This window comes from Coloeus monedula (assembly GCF_965178545.1).
Source record: "Coloeus monedula genome assembly, chromosome: 14".
NCBI classification, from domain to species: Eukaryota; Metazoa; Chordata; class Aves; order Passeriformes; family Corvidae; genus Coloeus; species Coloeus monedula.
Window position 1 is genome coordinate 509050 of NC_138794.1, and position 20130 is coordinate 529179.

General features: G+C 36.2%; 1 protein-coding gene across 1 annotated transcript in view; it reads right to left on the reverse strand.

Moving 5' to 3' along the window:
- The window catches only part of UNC13C (unc-13 homolog C), a gene marked incomplete at its 5' end in the record, with an annotated part of 125735 nt that overhangs the window by 53642 nt on the left and 51963 nt on the right, over positions 1-20130 (reverse strand). The window contains 5 exons of the mRNA XM_082290746.1: positions 1034-1167; positions 9962-10090; positions 10887-10976; positions 12236-12304; positions 14677-14827. Coding sequence (XP_082146872.1) covers positions 1034-1167; positions 9962-10090; positions 10887-10976; positions 12236-12304; positions 14677-14827 — 573 coding nt within the window. The remainder of the gene's footprint in view (positions 1-1033; positions 1168-9961; positions 10091-10886; positions 10977-12235; positions 12305-14676; positions 14828-20130) is intronic.

Below are 20130 nucleotides of genomic sequence, written 5' to 3' on the forward strand. Positions count from 1 at the left end.
GGGCCATAAATAGAATGGTGCCTTTTATCTGCAGACAAGCGTATCTCAATGTGCAGAGTGCCTTTTAGTATCTACCCTGTTTTGGCTGAAAAAACCAGACTGCTCCTGCTCCCCGTCAGAGCATTCAATTAAATGCGACTACAGAAACCTCTATTAATTGTTTAGTCATAATACAGATGTAAGTTACAATGTTAACTTTTGCATAAGTCATCACAGCTAGACTGTGCCCAGATTTTCTGCAATCTCTCTGTAAAATGGCTCCAAAGAGCTAAAACATTTCCCTAGGGCCTCATCACGTCACATTTCAATTAGTGTGAGGTCTCTTTCTCCAGCTGTAATACGTGAAACATGTTTCTGTGCACTCTTTCTATATATTTCATGTTCAAACTCCAGAACCACTTTTTTTTCTGTGTTTATCGATTGTTTCTCTCCTTTCTATTCATGTATCAACCTCAAGTTATTTGACTTGTCTTGGTTATTGATTGTACCTCCCTCATCTGCTACATCTTCAATTCTGAGAACTCAAATTCCATCTCCAGGATACTGCTCTCCACTTTATACATTTTCAAGTCAGTCTGGCTAGCCAATCAAAAATTTGGAGAGGGTCTCTTTGTGAAATTCATTATTTTTTTACAATTACATACCTAAAAATCATACCTAAAAGAGTCTCAGCATGATTTGAATACCATGTGTGCCAAGCTACTCTCATATCATCAATACCATCACACTGAAAATTCCCTTCACTGAAATTTCACGGACATTTCCCTTCTATCCATTTAGCTCTTGCATAATATTTTGCTACTTAAATTTTTGGGATGACTCATATACCACGTCTTTAATGCTCCTAAACCAAAAGATTCTCTTTCCATTAACAGAGAACTGAATTTTTATCAAACTATGTCAATGTTACATTCTGTACAAAAATCTCTAGCTAGATTCTATTTAAAATACAACTTTTGATTCAGGTGTATTTCTTATCCTTATTTTAATAAATCCATGATTCTTAATTTTTATGGGGAAAGTAATTACTTACTGGTTCAAGATTGGTGTATATGCTGTTTTATCTTCATCTATAATGGTGACCATCAGAGTAATAAGCTGTGCCCAGAAATCCAAATTCTTTGTTGTTGGTCCCTGTTCTTCTTTAGGAACTTCTTGTTTCTTACTCTGTTAAAACAAGATTGAAAATATTTTTATTAGTGAAATGCTATGGGGCTTCCACCTACAGATTATTACTTGATTGGGAAGAGTGATCTATCTTTAGAATCTTTAGAAATTTTGGACCAAGACTGGCTAACCAACAGAGCAGAACGTATGAAAAACTGTACTTAGCTGTGCACAAATATTAAGAAACAGAGTGCAAAGATTGTCAGGTCAGCAAAGAAGATCAATACAGACTTGGTTTTTAGTGCATGCCCACACTTTAATCAGATGCATTAATAAATTCTTTGCTGTGTTGAGATTCACTGCAGGTAGAATTGCCTGTTGAGGCAGAACTTTTATACCCTACACAATAAAGACTGAAAAAAAAACAATGCTAAGGAGTGTTTAATATTTTGGTTTGAATTATACACTTAAGGTATTCAGCCTAAAAGCTGCTATAATGTATGTTCTAAATGAAGAAGCAGTTGAATTTCCCTTTATTTTATTGAGAATTTTAGTATCTTTAATGTCACTAAAATGTGCATTTACAGATAGACTTCATCTCTACTGTTTTTATTTATGAACGCTGAGTCTACAATTTACTAGACAAAAGTATTTTGCATTCCTTTTCTTGGCAGAAAGATCAGATTCCTTATCACTGTCCAATAAATAACTTCATTGTAAGGACCCAAACATGAAAAGAAGTCTTTTTAATTCTGTATGAACACACACATACATACAGAAATAATTTTTGCCCCACAGAGCTATGTCTGCACATGGTAGATCTACACATGCTCCTCTACACAGCTGTCTGAGATAGAAAAGGGTCTCAGCTAGTAAGTCAGAAAATAAACATGCCTGTGATCCTGCAAGTTTAAACATATATTCCCTGTACTTCTCATTCCTAGTCCATGTATGACCACTTCAATGGGCCTGGTATCTTTTTGAATATGCCTAACACTGTATTAGTATCACAGTGAATTAATTAAATATTATTTTAACCTCAATTAACTTCTATCTATGAATAGCATTTAGAATGGCAGAAAGGGAATTTCAGCAACACCTAATTGGAACTCTTTTTGTAGCCACTGTGGAATATTTTAGAAAAGTATCTTTAATCACACTGCTACATACTCAGTTGAACTACAGAGCATACCCCCTCAGTGTCTAAAGCAACAGAAGTAAAGCTCAGAAGCAGGTCAAAGGATGGTGGGTCTGGTGTCACCAACAATTAACAACTGTCCATATAAATGAGAGAGCTTTTCAAAACAGAAAAAAAAATGAACATTAGAGCATTAATTTCACTCACAAGGGCTTTCCCTGGTATACATTATATATTTACGAAAAAGGCCTTGTTTCTATATCAAAGATGTATGTCTAACAGACCTTTTTTTTCTCAGAAATTTGTTAAACCAACTGAACCAACTGAAAGGCAGCTGTAGAAGACAAAGCCACCTCATATTTAGCTGAGCATCTTATCCAAGAACTATTTCACAGCAAGTGACATGTAGCTGAGACAGCTTTTCATGACCAGGAATGTGAATCAAAGAATGCAAAATTCTGTTCTTTAACACAGATAGCAAAAAGTAACTAATTTACAAGGTAGTAGTTGCACAAGAAGGTCCTTTCTGCAAAAATTCTCTGGAACAGAAATCTCTTGAAAATAAATACGACCTTTTCAAAAGTCCCAGAGAAGGTACTTTTAAAATAGTCTCACATTACAGATGTAGTTTTATGCCCTGAAAAGAAAGTGCATACTCTGTCCATGCCCAGTTGTTATTTCCATTCTTTATCCTAAAATCTAACTAGTGAGTTAGAAATGCTTAGAATCATTCAAGCTCTTTTTACCTTATTATCATCAGTATTTTTTTTCCCTTTATGTACAACAGATGCCTTGGTAGAATCATTATAGAATTATGGAATACTCTGAGTTGGAAGGGACTCACAAGGATTAGAGTCCAACTCTTGGATTCCTGCACAGAGCAATGCCCAAACCCACACTTGTGTTTGAGAGTATTGTCCAAATGCTTCCCCAGTTCTGGAAGGCTTGGTACAGTGCTATTATAATGAGGTAAAACAGTGGTGGAAGTTTGATTTCACCATGAATTTTTCTCTAGATTATTTTTTTCACTCTCATTATATCCATTTGAAAGAAACAGCCAGTGTAAAAGCATGAACTAAATAGCTGATATATCTAATTAGTGTCACACTGGCACAAATACAGTGAGAAGATACAGGAGACCCTAAATACCGCTTATTATTGTAGAGGATGATAACAATAATGAGAATTTTAAAAAAATACCACTGAAAAGGTCAAGAGGAACATAAATTCTCGATATAACAAGATGACAAAATTATCAGTGATTCTTAATTTTAAAATAAATGATTTTCTGAAGTTTCCTGTCTTCTGTTTTTGTTTGATACAGCACTGAACAAGTTCAGATCACAGACAGTTCCAGTAACCAAGAGACCTTTCCAAATACTGATATGAATGAAAGTTTGCCAATTACCAGAATCTCTTTCTTTTGCACGAGCCTTTTCACACAGAAAAGGCTACATAAAGCATCTCGACCTCCTGTAACATCACTTTGGATGGTAACGCTGCCCACATGCACAGAACCATGAAATGCCAGAAGATGTCCTGTACTTAAAAGCTCAATAAATGCCTTGCCAAAGGCACAAGAGTGATATTCCTGAGGGGCTTCTGCTGGCAGATCAAACCAGCAATAACAGTGGATGATGTCTCACCAACAAGACCTGACAATACAGATTTTTATACTCTCATATTAATTGACTTGGATACTTCTTGTCTTTAGGATCACCTAGAGTTGTAGCAAGCACCTTATAAGAAAAGTGTCTTTAAAGAGAAGTCATATTATTCACTTAAGATTCACAAATACAGTAAGTACTGGAGATTCTCTGTGGGTTTTTAATGCAACATCCAAATGAGGTGATGCATAACTCTTTGTCTTTTGCAACAGAAGACATCAAAATCAGAAAGAGGAAGTAAGAGCAATTTTTCATAAGATATGAATTGAAATAAATTCTTTATTGGCACTGAATCATGTTTTTCTCAATTCCCTTCTACTATCAATTTCCTAGTCACCTGAATACATATGCAAACAATGGATCATGCAGCACAGAGCCTCCAAAATCATTACTGGTATTTTGATATTCTCTTAAAGAAAAAACAAAATGTAGAGCAAGTTTTCTGAGTTTAAGGGAAAGAAAAAAAGGCTAAACTGTTGACAAGCAAACATTTTGTACTCTAGAAAAGTGGCTGAGAGTGGAGAAAGCAATCTCAGGCACAGTGTGAAGCAAGATTAAAATTTACATCTATATTACTCTGAGACAAATCTGTAAAGCCTGGTCTGAAGAAGAGAGGGCTTTACACTTCTCTCATCACTGATTTTACCAGATTGTAGGATGAAGGCCTGGTTTTATTTTGCTTTGTTTTTATTTTGTTATGTTCTGTGCAATCAATACCCATCAGTATCTGTGTGACTTTGATAAATTGAATCCTGTGATATCAGAAAGTTTTATGCTGCTGTCTGCTGCAAGCCCTAACCCAGGTTTCAGAATACAATATTTTCTATATAAATAATGATAGAGTGGAAACTCAATGCAAACAACCACAGTAGCCTTGATCAGCACAAGGCTACAGAGGGCAATTTTATAGACCAGCCGTAGATAATGAAATATTAATTTTAACAATTCTTCCATATTTTAAACTGCATATTTATTACTTATATTACATATAATATTACTTCATGTAGAATCACCAGGGAATATACAATATGCACTATATATAAAACATAGACATATGTAGACATTTACATAGTATGCCTGCCTATTTTTAGAATTTTATGTAATTTTTTAAGGTTTTTTTTTTTTAATATCTAAAAGAATGAAAATCTAGCTTTACAGAATTTACTTTAGAGAGGCTAAAGCCGGAAACCACCTGCAGACATGCATTGAAAACCTGTGAGGGATTTCCCTGTGCAGTGCTGTTGCACAGTAACTAACTAACTCCCAAACCATTCTCTTATTTGAAACTGAAACCCTATTCACAGAATCATCACAGAATCACAGAATGGTCTGGGTTGGAAGTGATGTCAAAGATCACCTTTTCCATCCTCCTGCTGTGGGCAGGGACACCTTCCACTAGACAAGGTTGCTCAGAGTCCCATTCAAACCGGCCTTGAACACTTCGAGGGATGGGGCATCCACACCTTCTCCAGGCAACTGTATTTTATGTATTCAACTGAAGTGGAACAGAATTCTTTTGGATAAATTCTCATTAAGACTTTCCAGCCTTTTTCTTCAAGGACTGGCATGTGAAAGGAGCTGGTTTAACCGGTCTTTCTGTTCAGGGCAGTATAACATGCATAGCTCCTCTGGAGTGGCCAGCCAAGTGATACTGTGGTTTTGATCTGCCCCACTGACTCAAAAGTGTTCTGCTTCTGCAGGGTGGAGGAAGACACAATTGAGCCCCTCACTTACTGCAAGCTCTTTGACTTTCCAACCAGTGTTCTCAGACAAGCAGCTAAGAAGCAATTTTATCTGTAAGATTTGGTCTTCCTCTGACAGAGAATTCTCAGAATGGGGTTGGAAATACCACAGCACAAAATGCATTCTTCTGTTGTTCTGAAGTAATTTACCAAATGCTTTCCTATTACTGTGGTTAACATGCTGCCCATCAAACACAATGCTGCAACACAAGGAGAGATCTCCAAGTACCCTCTGCATGCCAGATCTGAAGAAGTCAGAACCTTTTCAGTGCATCTAAAGCAATATGTAAATATAACAAAGTGCCTCACAAGAAGTATTACTTGACACTGAAATATGCATGCTTGAAAAATAGGACTCCCTGTAGTAAACACAGTTTTTGCTAATGTACTTTATTTCCCACTTCATACTTTTGAATGTGTTTGAAGATTACAGATCACATCACGCTTCAATTCTTGCACTATTTCTACTAGAAACTAATAATCTAATATTTTTTTGTCATTTATTCTAAAGGAAAAAAAAGTACACCTTCAAAACTACTATGAGGCTTGGATTCCCAAATCCCAAATGGAAAAGTGCCCAGGGACTCACAGCTGAGTAAAGCAAAACTGAGCCAGCTCTCAAAGCATAGGCCCATCCATGTGCTCATTTACAGGTCTGATTCCCAGAAGCTGGGATGTTTTTAGTACATTATCAACACAACCTAAGGTGCTGTACCCCTATGAGAGATAAATTGCAAGGGCAGAGTACTGTGCTGCTGCAGCTGAACAACACCTGGCTCCTGAATGAGTCCACTGTTCTTTGTTACCTCCTGTCTGCACCATTCTGTGCTGTGACAACATGCAGAGCTGAGCAAAGACTCAAGTACAGGTGTCTAACATCAGGTAGAATACCAGCACTGTTCTGGTGAGCTGAACAAATATAAAGTACTCCAGTGTTTTATTCCAGCATTTTGGTGCTATCAGTCATGAAATTATTTGGACTGATCAAGAGCTCTTCAGATAACATGAAGAGCATGGTCTGCATCTTATTGGTGTCACTCAGTGGAGAAAACTGCAAAAAGAATTATTGAAGGGACTTCAGTCACTGTAAGCACCGGCCAGGATTTCAAAATTTGTTTTCTTAAGAAAACAGAAAGAGTGACATATCTGTAAATTGAGTCAGAAATCTATTAAATTGCTTCCTAAACTACTTCTCCAAGACATTTTTTTTCAATATAGGGCAGCTAAGCACTTCACTCAGATCACTGTTAATTAAAAGAGAAAATACTGCATGTGCTTCATAAGGAACTAGATAGTTCTTCATCAGAGGGCTTTGTATCCAATAATGAGGATGGTAATATATATGTCAGTAAGACTGTCAAGCTATCATGTTTTACTATCTGTAGTAGTCATTTGGTTTTTGTCATCAGCTGCTCTTTGCATTCTGGTATGTAACTGTAGTATGACATTTTTGCATATTGTTAGCATTTGCAATGCTTCACTCCAGGAAATATCCTCAGGGGTGATATTTTGCTGCAGGACATCAGCTTTTTAACAGTGATTGTCTGTCTGACACAAAGGTAGAGAGCAATAAAAAGAGGAAATGGAGACTGCTGAGCATATTTTGTGATTTACTTGTTGTGTTTATGGTGGCAAATTTCCAAAACCTCCAGCTCGAGCACTCAGTTTTAACAGTTAGTGCTCTATTTTCACTCCAAACTTAAACAATCCCACACATTCAGACATGAAGCATATTTTCTAGAAATACTGTGGCAGGCACGTTTGAGAATTTAGGTTGCAGCCCAAAGCAACTGCAGAAAGTGGTTACCCTGAGTTACAGACAGACACACACCCTGAGGAGCAGGGGCCTCAGCAGCTGCCAGCCCTCCCCCTGAGGGAGAGCAGGTGCTGACCTACATAAGAAGCATTTCTTGTTGCTGTGGGGTTCATCGATTTCAGTTCTCAGCAGTCACAGCTCAAAGCTCAGCTGTGCAGCTAAAACATGAACCTCCTGTGCTGCAGTACCACGCTAGGATGAGCTCCCTTCCTCTCTCTGAGGGGAGACCTCACCTGATGGGGAGGTGAGCAGAGATAAGGAAATGGGCACTGAAGAAGGATTAAGGGTGGAATCTGGTGTAGTCTAAGGGGCTTGGACACAAAGCTAATGAAATGTAAATTATAATACTGGTTATTGCTTCATTATAATAACAGTGCTACCACAAGCCAGTCACCTGGATTCACTGGAAAGCCTCCAGATCTATAGGTTCAAACAAGTTGCATACTTCTGTGTTTCTAAAACCAAATGCAAGTGTGGACATATTGATAGGAAGCTGTAATAGGATAATGCTGAAAACAATCTCCTTGTACAACTCAAGAGCTGATGCAGAATTTAAGCAGTGTTCTGAATTAATTTTACTCATCTCTCTATTAAAGCTAGACTAGTTATATTTCCCAGAATTGTCTCTCACCTTCTGTGAAAAAAAGTTTTACTGTCTGGCATTAAGACCATATGTGATTGTTGCTTGATTGTTTTGATTGTTGATGTGATTTGCTGTTAGAAATAAATTATTTTGAATACAATCTATTTATTTTAAATTTTGCTTTTTACACATCTTCACTGAAGTTTCTTGCACTGTGTGGTGATTTTAACTGTACAGACAACTGTCTGCTGAAAGTTTCCACGTAAAACTGCCCCTGCTGGAGATCTTGTGAAAGAGAACTCAAGAGGTGCAGAAATACAGTGAAATGCAGTTAACTCAGTTTTCCAACTGAGTGAATACTTGTGGATTTTTTTAAAATTTCAGGACTTCTTATTTCTTCACCATTAAGTAGAGTTGTGTGAGAGAAAAATATAATAACAACATTGCCTGTTCTGTCTCATATTTAATTTGGAGAGAATCATTACTTAAGCAAGTTTCACATTCTTCTACCAAGCAGAAAGGCTGTAATATCCCTGCACTTTAAAACCATTTTTAAAAATAGACAGGCTAAACGACTGTATGGATTCACATTAAAAAGTTGTGAATTTTTTGAATACAGATAAGCTTTTGCAGTTGTCACAACGCTTTGAAGTAAGACTTCATCACTTTTAGCTGTTTACTGAAGACTAGAATCTGCTGATAAACCGCAGACTTATGTAATACCCAGTACAGCAGCACTTCATATTATATTTAACAGACAAGATCAAATTACTGCAGAGTAAACGGTAGCAAGAAAACAGAACAGTTTATGATGTAAATAGGTGTGAGGCCTGAAGCTGCTCCTTCCACTAATTTATTCTCCTACTCTGCTTGCAGTATAATCCGTTGCAGGATGAACACACATCAGCACTAAGTGTAGCGTGCTTATTGGTGCTGGTGAGAAATTCTTACATTCAAAGCTACAGGTCAGTTTTCTCACGTAACAGGAATTCAACATGAGAAAATAAGTTCTTGTTTCAGAAATGTTGAAAACATAGCAAATATCACCTTTCCTGAAATACAGGAATTCATATTGTGGATTTAAGTGAAATATGCTTTCAGATGAAATTTGATGTTTTTATTAATTATATTCTACACAAAAAGTGTGCATTTGCCCAAAGAACTTAATTAATCCTATTCAAGGCTGGAATAGTCACAGAACTACCGTGTTTCCAGTGTACCATCCAGAATGCAAATACGAGGTACAAGAAGTAATATGATAAAGCAGTGATGCTCCTTTAAGACAGTACTTAATTCTAACATTACTTATAGAATGACCATATTATAGAAAAAAACAAACAGCATTCTCAAGGATTTTGCCTGACATTTGGAACACAACAAATGCTATAGTTGTTTTGCATTGACAGTTCAACCTGACAGATCAGTATTAAGAAATATTTCAGAATTATCCTCTGCTTTCTTAAAGCAGTTACTAAAGCTTGGATCCAAGTATGCATCACAGGTGCTAAAATGGAAGGCTGGAAAGACTATATCATTTTCAACAAAATAATTTTTTTTTCCTAAAGCTACAGAAGTGAAATGGTAGATTTTAAATAACTGTTTTCCTGTTACAGATCTTACATGAACAGTAACCAGTCAAACGTTATCCTTCCCAAATCCACTGGACAATTTTACAGTCATGTCTAACGTGATGACTACATTAGGAGTTAATGTGTCCATTTTGAAACTCATCTTGTTAAACATTTTAGAGTTTATAGCTGTCTCTAGGTGCATTTATGGTATATTGCTCCTTTGTGCATAAATAAAATGAAAATCTGAGTGCTTTGATATGAACAAGCACTGGGAGGCTTTTTATTTACTTAAGGCTAACAATGAATGAACAATAGCACAAGTTCATATTGACCTTACCTGATCCACTAACTGGGAGTAGAGATCATAGCAGTTATCAAAAATGTACTTGTAAGTTGAGTCCAGGCAGGCTCTCACACAGTCCTTCACCACAGTACTGGCTCGAGGGGGGCTCTGCAACTCCAGGACCTAATAAAATATTTCATAAATGGTAGAATGTCAGAATTAGATTGAACAGAAAAAATCCAAGTGTTGAATGTAGTTCTGTTATACAGGATGAAAAGTGTTGAAATAAAGCAATGATAAAAATATTTAGAATTATGTTGAATTAAGGTGGACTTAGTTCAAAGATACCTTAAAATATGTGCTTAAGCAAGTAGATTTTATCACTAAGTTTTATGTGAATTAAAATATTCTTATGATGCAAGAGGCATGTGTGCCCAAGAGTTTACATCTTTACATCTTAGGGTTTACATCTTAGAAGTTTTTTGATTATTTAGGGAATAATTAAACCATGTAATTATGCGCTTTCCTTTGAACAGGAATATCAGACAAATACCAGTTATGTATTTAAAGCAAAGGGTTCATCTTTTTACTCCATTTCAGGATACAGTAATTCAATGGATTATTTTAATTCTCTTTATGTAGTGCCTAATGCAATGGAATCCCATGCTATTATGACAAAGGTTACTTTGTGTTTCTCTTTTTTTATTCAGTAATATTAATGTGTACCATTCCATTCCAAAAATATTTCCATGCTTGACCACTTAGATTTCAACCTTTGGAATGACTAAGGCAAGTAGTTATCAGACCTATTTTGCTGGTTGACTTGTGATTTTATTATATCAGTAGGAAACAATTGCTCTACATGACTCCTAAGGAGTTCAGCTAAGTTTGCTTTCTGCAACTTGACTTTAAACTAATTAAAAATTAGTAAATTTTTGGTTTCCTTCAGGAAATTTATTTGTGCAGTAAAGGACAATACCTTCATCCGAAAAAAAGTAATGCTGGTAAGCAGGTCCACAGTTGATTTCAGATCTTGGAGTCTTTCAGAATTGCTGGCAGGAAAATTATCCTGGTGAATCAGGGAAAGAGGAATCATGTAAAATTTGAGTTACAAGTAAAATCCTTGAACAACTAGTCAAAAACCCTCTAAGAAAAACGTAAGGTGCTGCTTGGAAGGATTAGAGATGTTCGTGTTACCTGAATTCTGCCTGTGAGGTAGTTAATGATGAATATCCCTTGGAAACGAGTAGGAACATCTTTGATAATGCTCCTACACTTGTAGTATGAAAAATATAAAATATTGTGATATTTCCAAAACCTGAATGGAGTAAAAAATATTACAAAATTCTGGAAACTGTTGCTAAAAAAAACCCATTTATGGGTTTTCCATGGCACATACAAAACTTGTAGGCATAAATGCAGTAGTAAGCTTAATGTAGAAATAATACATTTTTCTATGATCTCTGGGTTAACAGACTGATGTGAAGTAGTGTTACTGAAATAACTTCCTACTAATGAAACATCAGCCCCTCATGCTACAATGCTATCTAGATAACAGTCTTCAAAATTAAAAGATCTTCTGATGAACATATCTGCTGCACAAAGGATATGGTGTTAAAAGCTATATGTGTGCAACTTCTGCTCCCTCTAATGCCTTGGAGTTCTTTTAAATATTCCCTTTCTCCTCCAGTTTTGGAGAGCAGGTCAGATGAACAGAGAAATCCTTGTTTGGAGGCTGCCATTCCTAGAAGCTGAAAGGAGAGCCACAGGTGATGAAGCCCTAACTTAGGTATTGTCCAAAAGTTTCATGATCCAGTGGACTAGAGGAGAAGAGGGAGTTCAAAACCATATGGTAACTGGTAGGTATCCAGTGCACGCTTTCCTGAAAGGCTGGATTTGGAGCATACCTCAGTGGAAGGAGATTCCATGAGGCAGAAGTGAACCTGGAATTCCTATCACACAGAAAAATGAGGAGACAAGACTCTCAACATTACTAGGATCTTAGCATGCAAGTTGTAGCAAAGGTGCCAGTCTCTCAGAAAAAATGTATTTGCACTTTTCACTACCTGAGTCAGCAAAGGTAATTCCCAGATAAATTAACTTAATCAACTGGTTATAGACCAATTTAATCAAACTTACTGAATACTACTCTTTCTTGAATATGTGCTTATTCCTTGACTCATTCTTAGCCTTTGGAAAGAAAGTACTAAGTTTTTTCTCTTTGTCAGACTGGAAAAATATTGGTGTTACACAGCTTAAATTCTGTAAATTTTTGTTCCAAAGGATTTGGGGCTCATGTTGACTCTAGAAAGAATATGTTGTACATACCCTATATTTAGATAAATCAATCCGCAGAGAATTGTGCAATTGATCCAACAGCTTTATGAACTTTTCTCTCTGTAAAAAGAAAACAAGAATATGTTGCACTAGAATTTGCAGGTTCCTGTAATTGCTGAGGTTTTAGACTGCTTCTTTCCACTCTTACCTGAAGATCAATTTGTTTTTCCATTATTTCATATACAAGTGATGGTTTGAAAATACCTGTGTTTCAAGAACAGGCAATGCATCTTCTTTCACTTTATTTTTCCTTTCTATCCTATATTGTGATTTACCTGGTATGCATTAAACACTGTGCAGCTGTGCAATACATTAGTGAGGTCACAAAGATTTTGCAATACAACATTTTCCTGTCTTATATTTGCCTTGCAGTTGATTAAACTCTTGAAGAAAGCACCTCCCCCTCCCTTTAATAAGTAAGAAATGATGCTTATTTGCAACAGAATTTGGTGCAAAAGTATGATTGAAAATGATACTTCTGAAACAGTGGCTTTTGTAGAAATAAGTTAAGTGATAGTAATACTATGCAATTATATTTTTTCCTTTCAAATGTGAAGATTAACTTGTTATCTTGATAGATGAAGCAGTGAAAGCATTTTGCTGTGAGATTTCCAGCTGAGTTGTGCCATTCTCAAGTAATACTAGTGAGAGTTTCTAATTACCATGTTAGAAAATATTCCATAGCCTACTGCACAAAACTGTGCAAAATCTTCTCTGCCTATGTGAAAGCAGAAGACCTCTGGAAGAAGCAGGAGATGACAGCTGATGGCTCTCAGGATGCACTGATTGTATCTGCACCATCCCTCCAATGTGATGATCAGTAATTTGAAAATAGAGTCTTTGTGCACTGTCTCTCATCAGTGGAGTTCTAACCTACACCAAACCCCACTAATTTGGCACAGTTCCCTTAAGGGATCAATCAAAAGAGAACTTTTTTGTCATGTTATAAATCTGTACTGAAATATTCAGTCGGCCATATCATTCCCAGCTGTAGCCTGGGGACTTGAATTTGAGATGTTCTTTTTGATGGATGATGTGCAGCTATTCACTAAAAAATGCCTTTTGATCCACGAGAGAAGAATAATCTAATACTTTGCCTATAAGTCAATTGTTTGAAAAAAGAGCTCCAAATCTCTGTTAGTGATGCCCACTACTCTTTTTCCATCCATCTGTTGAACTATGAATTGGATTGGAATTGCGTCAAAGGTAAACTGGCATTAACATCAGAGGAAGGACTAATTCTCTGCTCAGTCTGAGGACAAAATTAGTTCTGATCATTAGAAAAATGGAAAAAAATGGATAAAAAACCCAGAAAAACCATTCTAAATGTCAAAGTTTGCATCAAAGTCAAAGGTCTAATAAAGCTTGAATATGGAAAGAGAAGACTTGTTTCAACAAAGATATTAAGTCATTCTTGGCTTACTCATCCAAATGTATAATTTCTATTTTGTCTTGAAAAGCTAAGTGCCTTTATTATTCTAATACTGGAAAAGAGTACCATTGCCTCTAACACCACTTCAAATAAAAGTTGAAATTTTAATTTGTATTTAATAAATTTTAATTATGATTAATATTTTATTTCATGTCAATAAATGGTATTTTATGAAAACTGTTACATCAAATACACCTTTCATATCAGCCCTACAAATAAAAGCCCTACTAAAAAAAGCAAAAAGAGGACAGAATAAATGCATTTTTCAGCATAAGATTGCATTTATACTTTATGTATCATGTGTAATACCAGAACTATGAAGGCAACCTCTTTGAATTATTGCTCTGCCTTCCTGCTCTCAATTTCCTGTGAGAGTAGGTGAGGAAATCAGAATAAGGAGTGAATGTATATTTATTTATTATCGTGTTCAAAGACTAGGAAGTCCATGCTGTGAGATACTTATCCACAGAAGAAAATTTAGCAATAACAAAAGAAGTATTACCACATCCTGAAATGCTACTATGCCTCCTAAAATTCATGATACCTAAATCCAGGACTTGGACAAAGTATGAGCAAAAATAAGAGAGAATCCAGAATTATGGATTCTTGTAAGAAGAGCAGCATTTATGGCTACATCTATTAGGTTAATATGAGTTCACTGATAACACAGCCCAAGAAAGGAATTGCATCCAACACTTAGTCTATTGCAGTTTGCAAGCCCCATGGCAATAAAACAAAAAACTGATGGAGATTTTAGTACTGTGAATGTGTGCCAATGCTTTCTACCCTCTATGCCTCACAAGAAACTGAGCAGCATCTTCTCTGGCTTTTATAATAATTGATTTTAAAGACTCAGGGTAAAATTTTCAAAAGCTAACAACAACCCTTACTCTTTAAAATGAGCAATTAATGAAATTTTTTTGAATGTAGAAGTTAATGTGGAATATACTAGAAAAAAAATATAGGACTAGAACTCCAATAAAAAAGGAAATCTACTTACCCCAAAGTTAGTAGCAGCAAAGCGATCTGAAGCAGATACATTAGTTGCTGCTGTTGTATGAGCATAGAAAGCATTTATATTGGCCAACAATGTACTCATAACTGCTGGAACACCAGGGCACATGTACTTAGAAGAGAGACAGGAAAAGTGTCTGCAATTCAAACAAAGCAACAGTTATCAAAGATGGCAAGGAATCTGCTTCTTCTCCCATTAAAATTTCTTTTTAACTCCAATGATATAACTTTCAAGCTACCTCATGGAAAATTCAGACATTTGATATGATTGCCACTTGTTGCACAATGATATTTTCAAACTGGCCACATCATATTCAGTTCTCACTCTGTTAATCCTAAACACAAAAACATGACTTAACTATTTTAATTGCTATTAAGCAAAACATTCATTATATTAAAGAAACACTAAAAATCAACCTCATCATCATAGAAAGCCCCAGGCATCTATAGTGGAAAAAGATTTAATTGTTGCCAACAAAAAGACTCAAACCAGCATTGTGGCTTTTATTTTAGGCTACTTATTAATCAACGGTGAGGCCATCAAGAAGCTTCTGGGTTCACCTTGATTTGAATTAGGCCATAACTGAAACTGCTCCACTTCGACCCAAGCTAGTAAAATTTGGGTAATCAGTCTGTTAAATCCAAAGCAGCCAAAACCAGAGGTGCAATGTAGCAATACTGTTTACTTGTTTAACAAAACAGGAGGTGCCTGCTGGCAGCATACAAAGAGCTTATAACACAACAAAATGTGAGAGATACAAATGAATGAAAGACCTGACACATGAGGAGAGTGAAAATCATCATTGCAAACATAAATTCCTAATGTCAAGATTCATAGTTAGGCAGGACTAAGAAGGAAATAAAGGGATAAAGACTAAATGTACACAAATAAGAAAGAGAATGAGCGGGAATTAGGAAAATATGGTGTTGAAAATGGGTGTAAAGTCAAACAGAAGAGGATTAAGAAACTCCAGTCAGTCTCTGTACGACTGAAGGTCCTGATTTGACCACATGCTCCTCTTAGCTGGAGTCTCTGGCTCCTCTCTCCTGTTCCTCCTCAGGAGCATAAGGCAGAGCAGTGTGCTGGGCCTGAACCACCTGGGCACTAATGCCCTTCCAAGAAAAAAATTAACACAAGGTACAATTGAACTCTCCTGCTGAACTTAAGCCAAGTACTTAAATGTTGTCACTGCCCAAATGGTCTTTCAAGACATCATTCAAGATTATTTTCCTGTAAGGGCAATCATTAAGTGCTATTATCTGCATTTTACATAACTGAGAGAAACTGCTAAAAACTACACAGCAAACCAATCACATGGGCCAGGACTAGAATCCAGCATTCCCAGCTATGTGCTCATGGAATAGTGTTACCAAAACTTTAATTCATCACCAGTATTTTCAAGAAGTGCTTTTGAATACTGCAATGTGAATTCAACAAAAAAACAACACAGTTCTCCAACCCTTAGAAAATGTTTCATTTTCACACGTTTTCTGTCAAGTAGAAGAATAATACTTTCCTTTGTAATAAAATACAATAGTGATGTCAGGTGGTTCTCACCAACAAAGGAAACCTTTAAAAAGCTAATAGAAATATCTCCTTACCTAAGATTAAGTTTGAGAAATATACGTAGGGATGATCAGAACCAGTTTTCAAAAACTGACAACAAAATAATTAATACTTTTACTGATGACCTTCGATTTCCAAAGATCTTTTCGTGGACCTAAAGGTCCTTAGTGCACGAATAACATCAATCTGGAGATAAAAAGCCACTAATAATCCCACTGGCCTTAGAGTCATACCTGAACCATACACTGCTGAGGGAGGAGGCAGGTAAAAGGAGGGGTCAGCAGCAGAGTAATCACTGAGATTGTCTCAGCTGCCTTCAGGGAACATGACAGGCAACAGAAAAATTGCCTGGGTCAACATTTAAGGTGTCTTCTGTAGATTCTTCTGACCATTTCACAATGAGCTACCCATGATCTGTACCGAGTTCTTATCTTGAAAACAGACCCAAATTGTACCAATTTTTCACAAGGAAAATTTAAACCTATTGGTATAATTTCTGCCCTTATTGTATCACTGCGCTGTTTCACTTGTATTGTGGTTAGTGAAAATTACAATCAAGCATCTGTGACAGATTTTTGTTTCTTTCCATTGTTTAATTAAAATCTCTAATGTTCACAGAACCAATTAAGTACACAATATGGGTCATGACTCTTAGAGTCCTGATAACGCAGGTCATCAGCGACCTGCCAGCTCCTTGGCTTCCTTCTGCTTGCTAAAATGAATAAATCAAAGTAAATCCATCTTTGTTTTTGCAGGTCTTTGAAAACAGGAGCCAATAGCATGAGTTATTAACCATTTCTAGTGGGCACATGATGGCACAGCACCCATTGCTATGTCTCAGGTTTTAGAGCAGTATTGCACTGCTTAAGCTACAGCAGTGTCTGAAATCAGGCCTGCTTGCTCCAGCTGCCTTACTATGCAATTTCCTGACCAACAGGCAGTGCCTGGGATTCTCCCAATATTTCTGCTAGCATGAATTAGTGAAGAAAGAAGTCTAATTGATGTGCTGTACTCATCAGTAAGCAAATGCTATCAATAAAAAATTAGTTTAATGGGCAATTTGTGTGCTTTTTGCAGTGCTGCCACATTAATTGAAAACTATCAGGAGAACAAGATGACATAGTCAGCGCCCATTAACCTGCTGGAATGAGAGCTATGTTGCTGATTGAGAATCATTAGCTTCTACCTGTGGTGACTCTTGCCAGTAAGAAGCAAAGATCTTAATAGAGCTTTCATTGCACTTGACTCTACAACACAGTAAATTCAGGTTGCTGATATTATGTGTAATTTCAGTGTCTAGTCAAACACTGTTTCAATACGTGCTCAGATTTTTGCCTTCTAAAGAGAAAAAAAATATGTTCAAAGATGAATGAGAGGAAAAAGGTTACTTTTTCTTGATGGCAGAGTGGTGGCTTAATATATGTAGGTAAATAAAGTTCCAATATGATTCCTTCTAGATGTTGAATTTTCAACATAAATTGCCATCAGTCACCACAGTCATCAAAATAAAGGCCAGCTGGATCACTGTGCTGTTTTTCTACTTTTTCTTCCTGTTTTCTATGATACCTATTTTATTCCCTATTGTGTCACATATCTATGCTTGTACTTCTGGGAGTCACACGTACCATTCATGTGGCTAACAGTGTCTATCTGGCTGCTACCCATCATAAAAAAAAAAATAAATTCTCATCTGAACCATGTAAGAACGGCTGTAATTGTCTCTCTTTTCTTTTCCTAATATGGACTCCATGAGAGGTGGAAGAATAAAATAATCATAAGAAAGAAGAGTGGATTATGTAACCTATTCAGTCAAGACTTCAAAGAGCTGTAATTACTGCAACAGAAGCAGTCTTTTTGTTGTATTTTGGTTTGGGTTGATAGTTGTTTTTCTATTCACATGAATTCCACATCTAGTAACTTAAAGCAGATTTCCTTGCTCAGGAACTGTGCAATTGTAATCTGTATCTTGAGAGTAAGACAGCCTAAGTCAGCATCTTTAGGGAAAAATGTCTACATTTATCTCATAAAAACTTGCATGCTTCCAGCAAGAGGTGCAATCACACCTGAATTCATTCTCTTTCTAAGTTTAGTGAGAAAGGTCTCGCTGGGGACAATGACTAGAGCAGACAGGTAACCACCTGTGTGGTATCTTCTGGGCTGATACCCAAATTCCAGTATGAGTATATTCACTGTATTTAGAAAATCAAGACTATATTTTTGAAATATTATTTCTGTGCTCTAAAGGAATAGATATAAATAAATATTGAGAGCTAGAAAGAAATCTTCAGGGTTTATTAAGGGGATCATAGATGACAAAGCCACCATCATAAACCAGAAATGATAGACAAGTAGGATTGTTTATTCCTGTAGTGAAAGAGGATGCCAAAACGTTTCAGACAGTGGCACTTTAGGGAACTTAATCAGGTTTACATTGTGTAGAAATGCAGAAAGGCATATGTTCCTACTCCAGCATATGCCATCTATCCATACTTAAAAGAGTCAAAACTGCTTATCACTAACTGGGCATTAGAACTTCATACAATAGTTAACCTTAAAACAAATACGAACACTAAAAATTACATTCAGGCAAAATGAGCACCTCATTAGCAGAACCTTGAAACTCACGTGGCCTGATGAAGTGCAGATGCACTCTGGGGTCTGGATCATGGAGTATTAAAGCATAGTCAGTTTTGCATTTACAAACACAAATGTTTTAATTTGCAATATTATCATGAGACACGCAGTAGAAGTACTCTGCAACTAGATTCTCAAGCAAAAATTGCTTACACAATATTCCTCTGGGCAAAGTGATTACATTCAAATTCTCTCTCGGTCGTACAGTAGAAAATTGCTTTAGTATGAGACCTTTGTTACTAAATGCAATCTGATAATTCTATTTCCCAAATCAAGAAGCTGTACATTTTCTTCCAGCCACTAAAATTTTTCCAGAAGAAAAAGGTAATCTCATAAAAAGAAATAATACCAACAGATAACAGTCCAAAAGAAAATCCCTCATGACAAATAGACTTAGAGTCTTCACTACTCTTCTCCCCAAAGTCTGAATGCTCTGAGACGTGTCTGCAGATGAATCAGCACAACAATGTACATGAATATATATTCTTCTCCAAGTATTGCTTGAGATTGCATTCATCACTGATTTTATTCCTAACTTAAACAGGCTGGGGCCTTCCCCTCAAACAGGCAGTGCTCATTATTGACATGTAACATTTTAAAATACAAAAGGATGTGGGTATGGGGACAATGAAATCTTAGCTTTTATTTCTTGTGACTACCAATATTGAATTCACATTCTTATTTCATCTGCCTTCAGATACCTGATTTGCAGTCATCAACATCAAGGAAATTTGGGGGAAAAGGTATAGAAGAAAGCAAGAACAAAAAGAGGACAAGGCAAAATAGGTCATTTAAACTTAAAGTGGCTTGGTCAGAATTTTTGAGTAAGGACTCCTGAAAAATGTGTTGGAGTACTTGCCCAGCTCCATGTTACTTCCTTTTCATGAATATCTGTACATTGTGCTATTTACTGAGATAAAAATAAAGCATCTTCTTTATAAAAAAATATAACCTAACAATTTCTGCCACTTTTAAGTAAAAAATATTTTATATACTCACATCAGCTATATTGCTATTTTTGCAGTGCTGAGTTTGACATCATCTGAATTTCTAAAACCAGTTTCAAACTTTTTCTGGAAAGTTTTGTAGTACTTGAATACATCAAGAGATGAAGAAAAACAAACTTCAAAATAATTTTACAGGTAAGTTTGTCTGTCAAAAATACAGCTATGCTGTATTGGGTCTACAGTTAAGAGAAACCTAATGTTAAATAAGCCCTTTGTTTCTTAAGCAAATCGC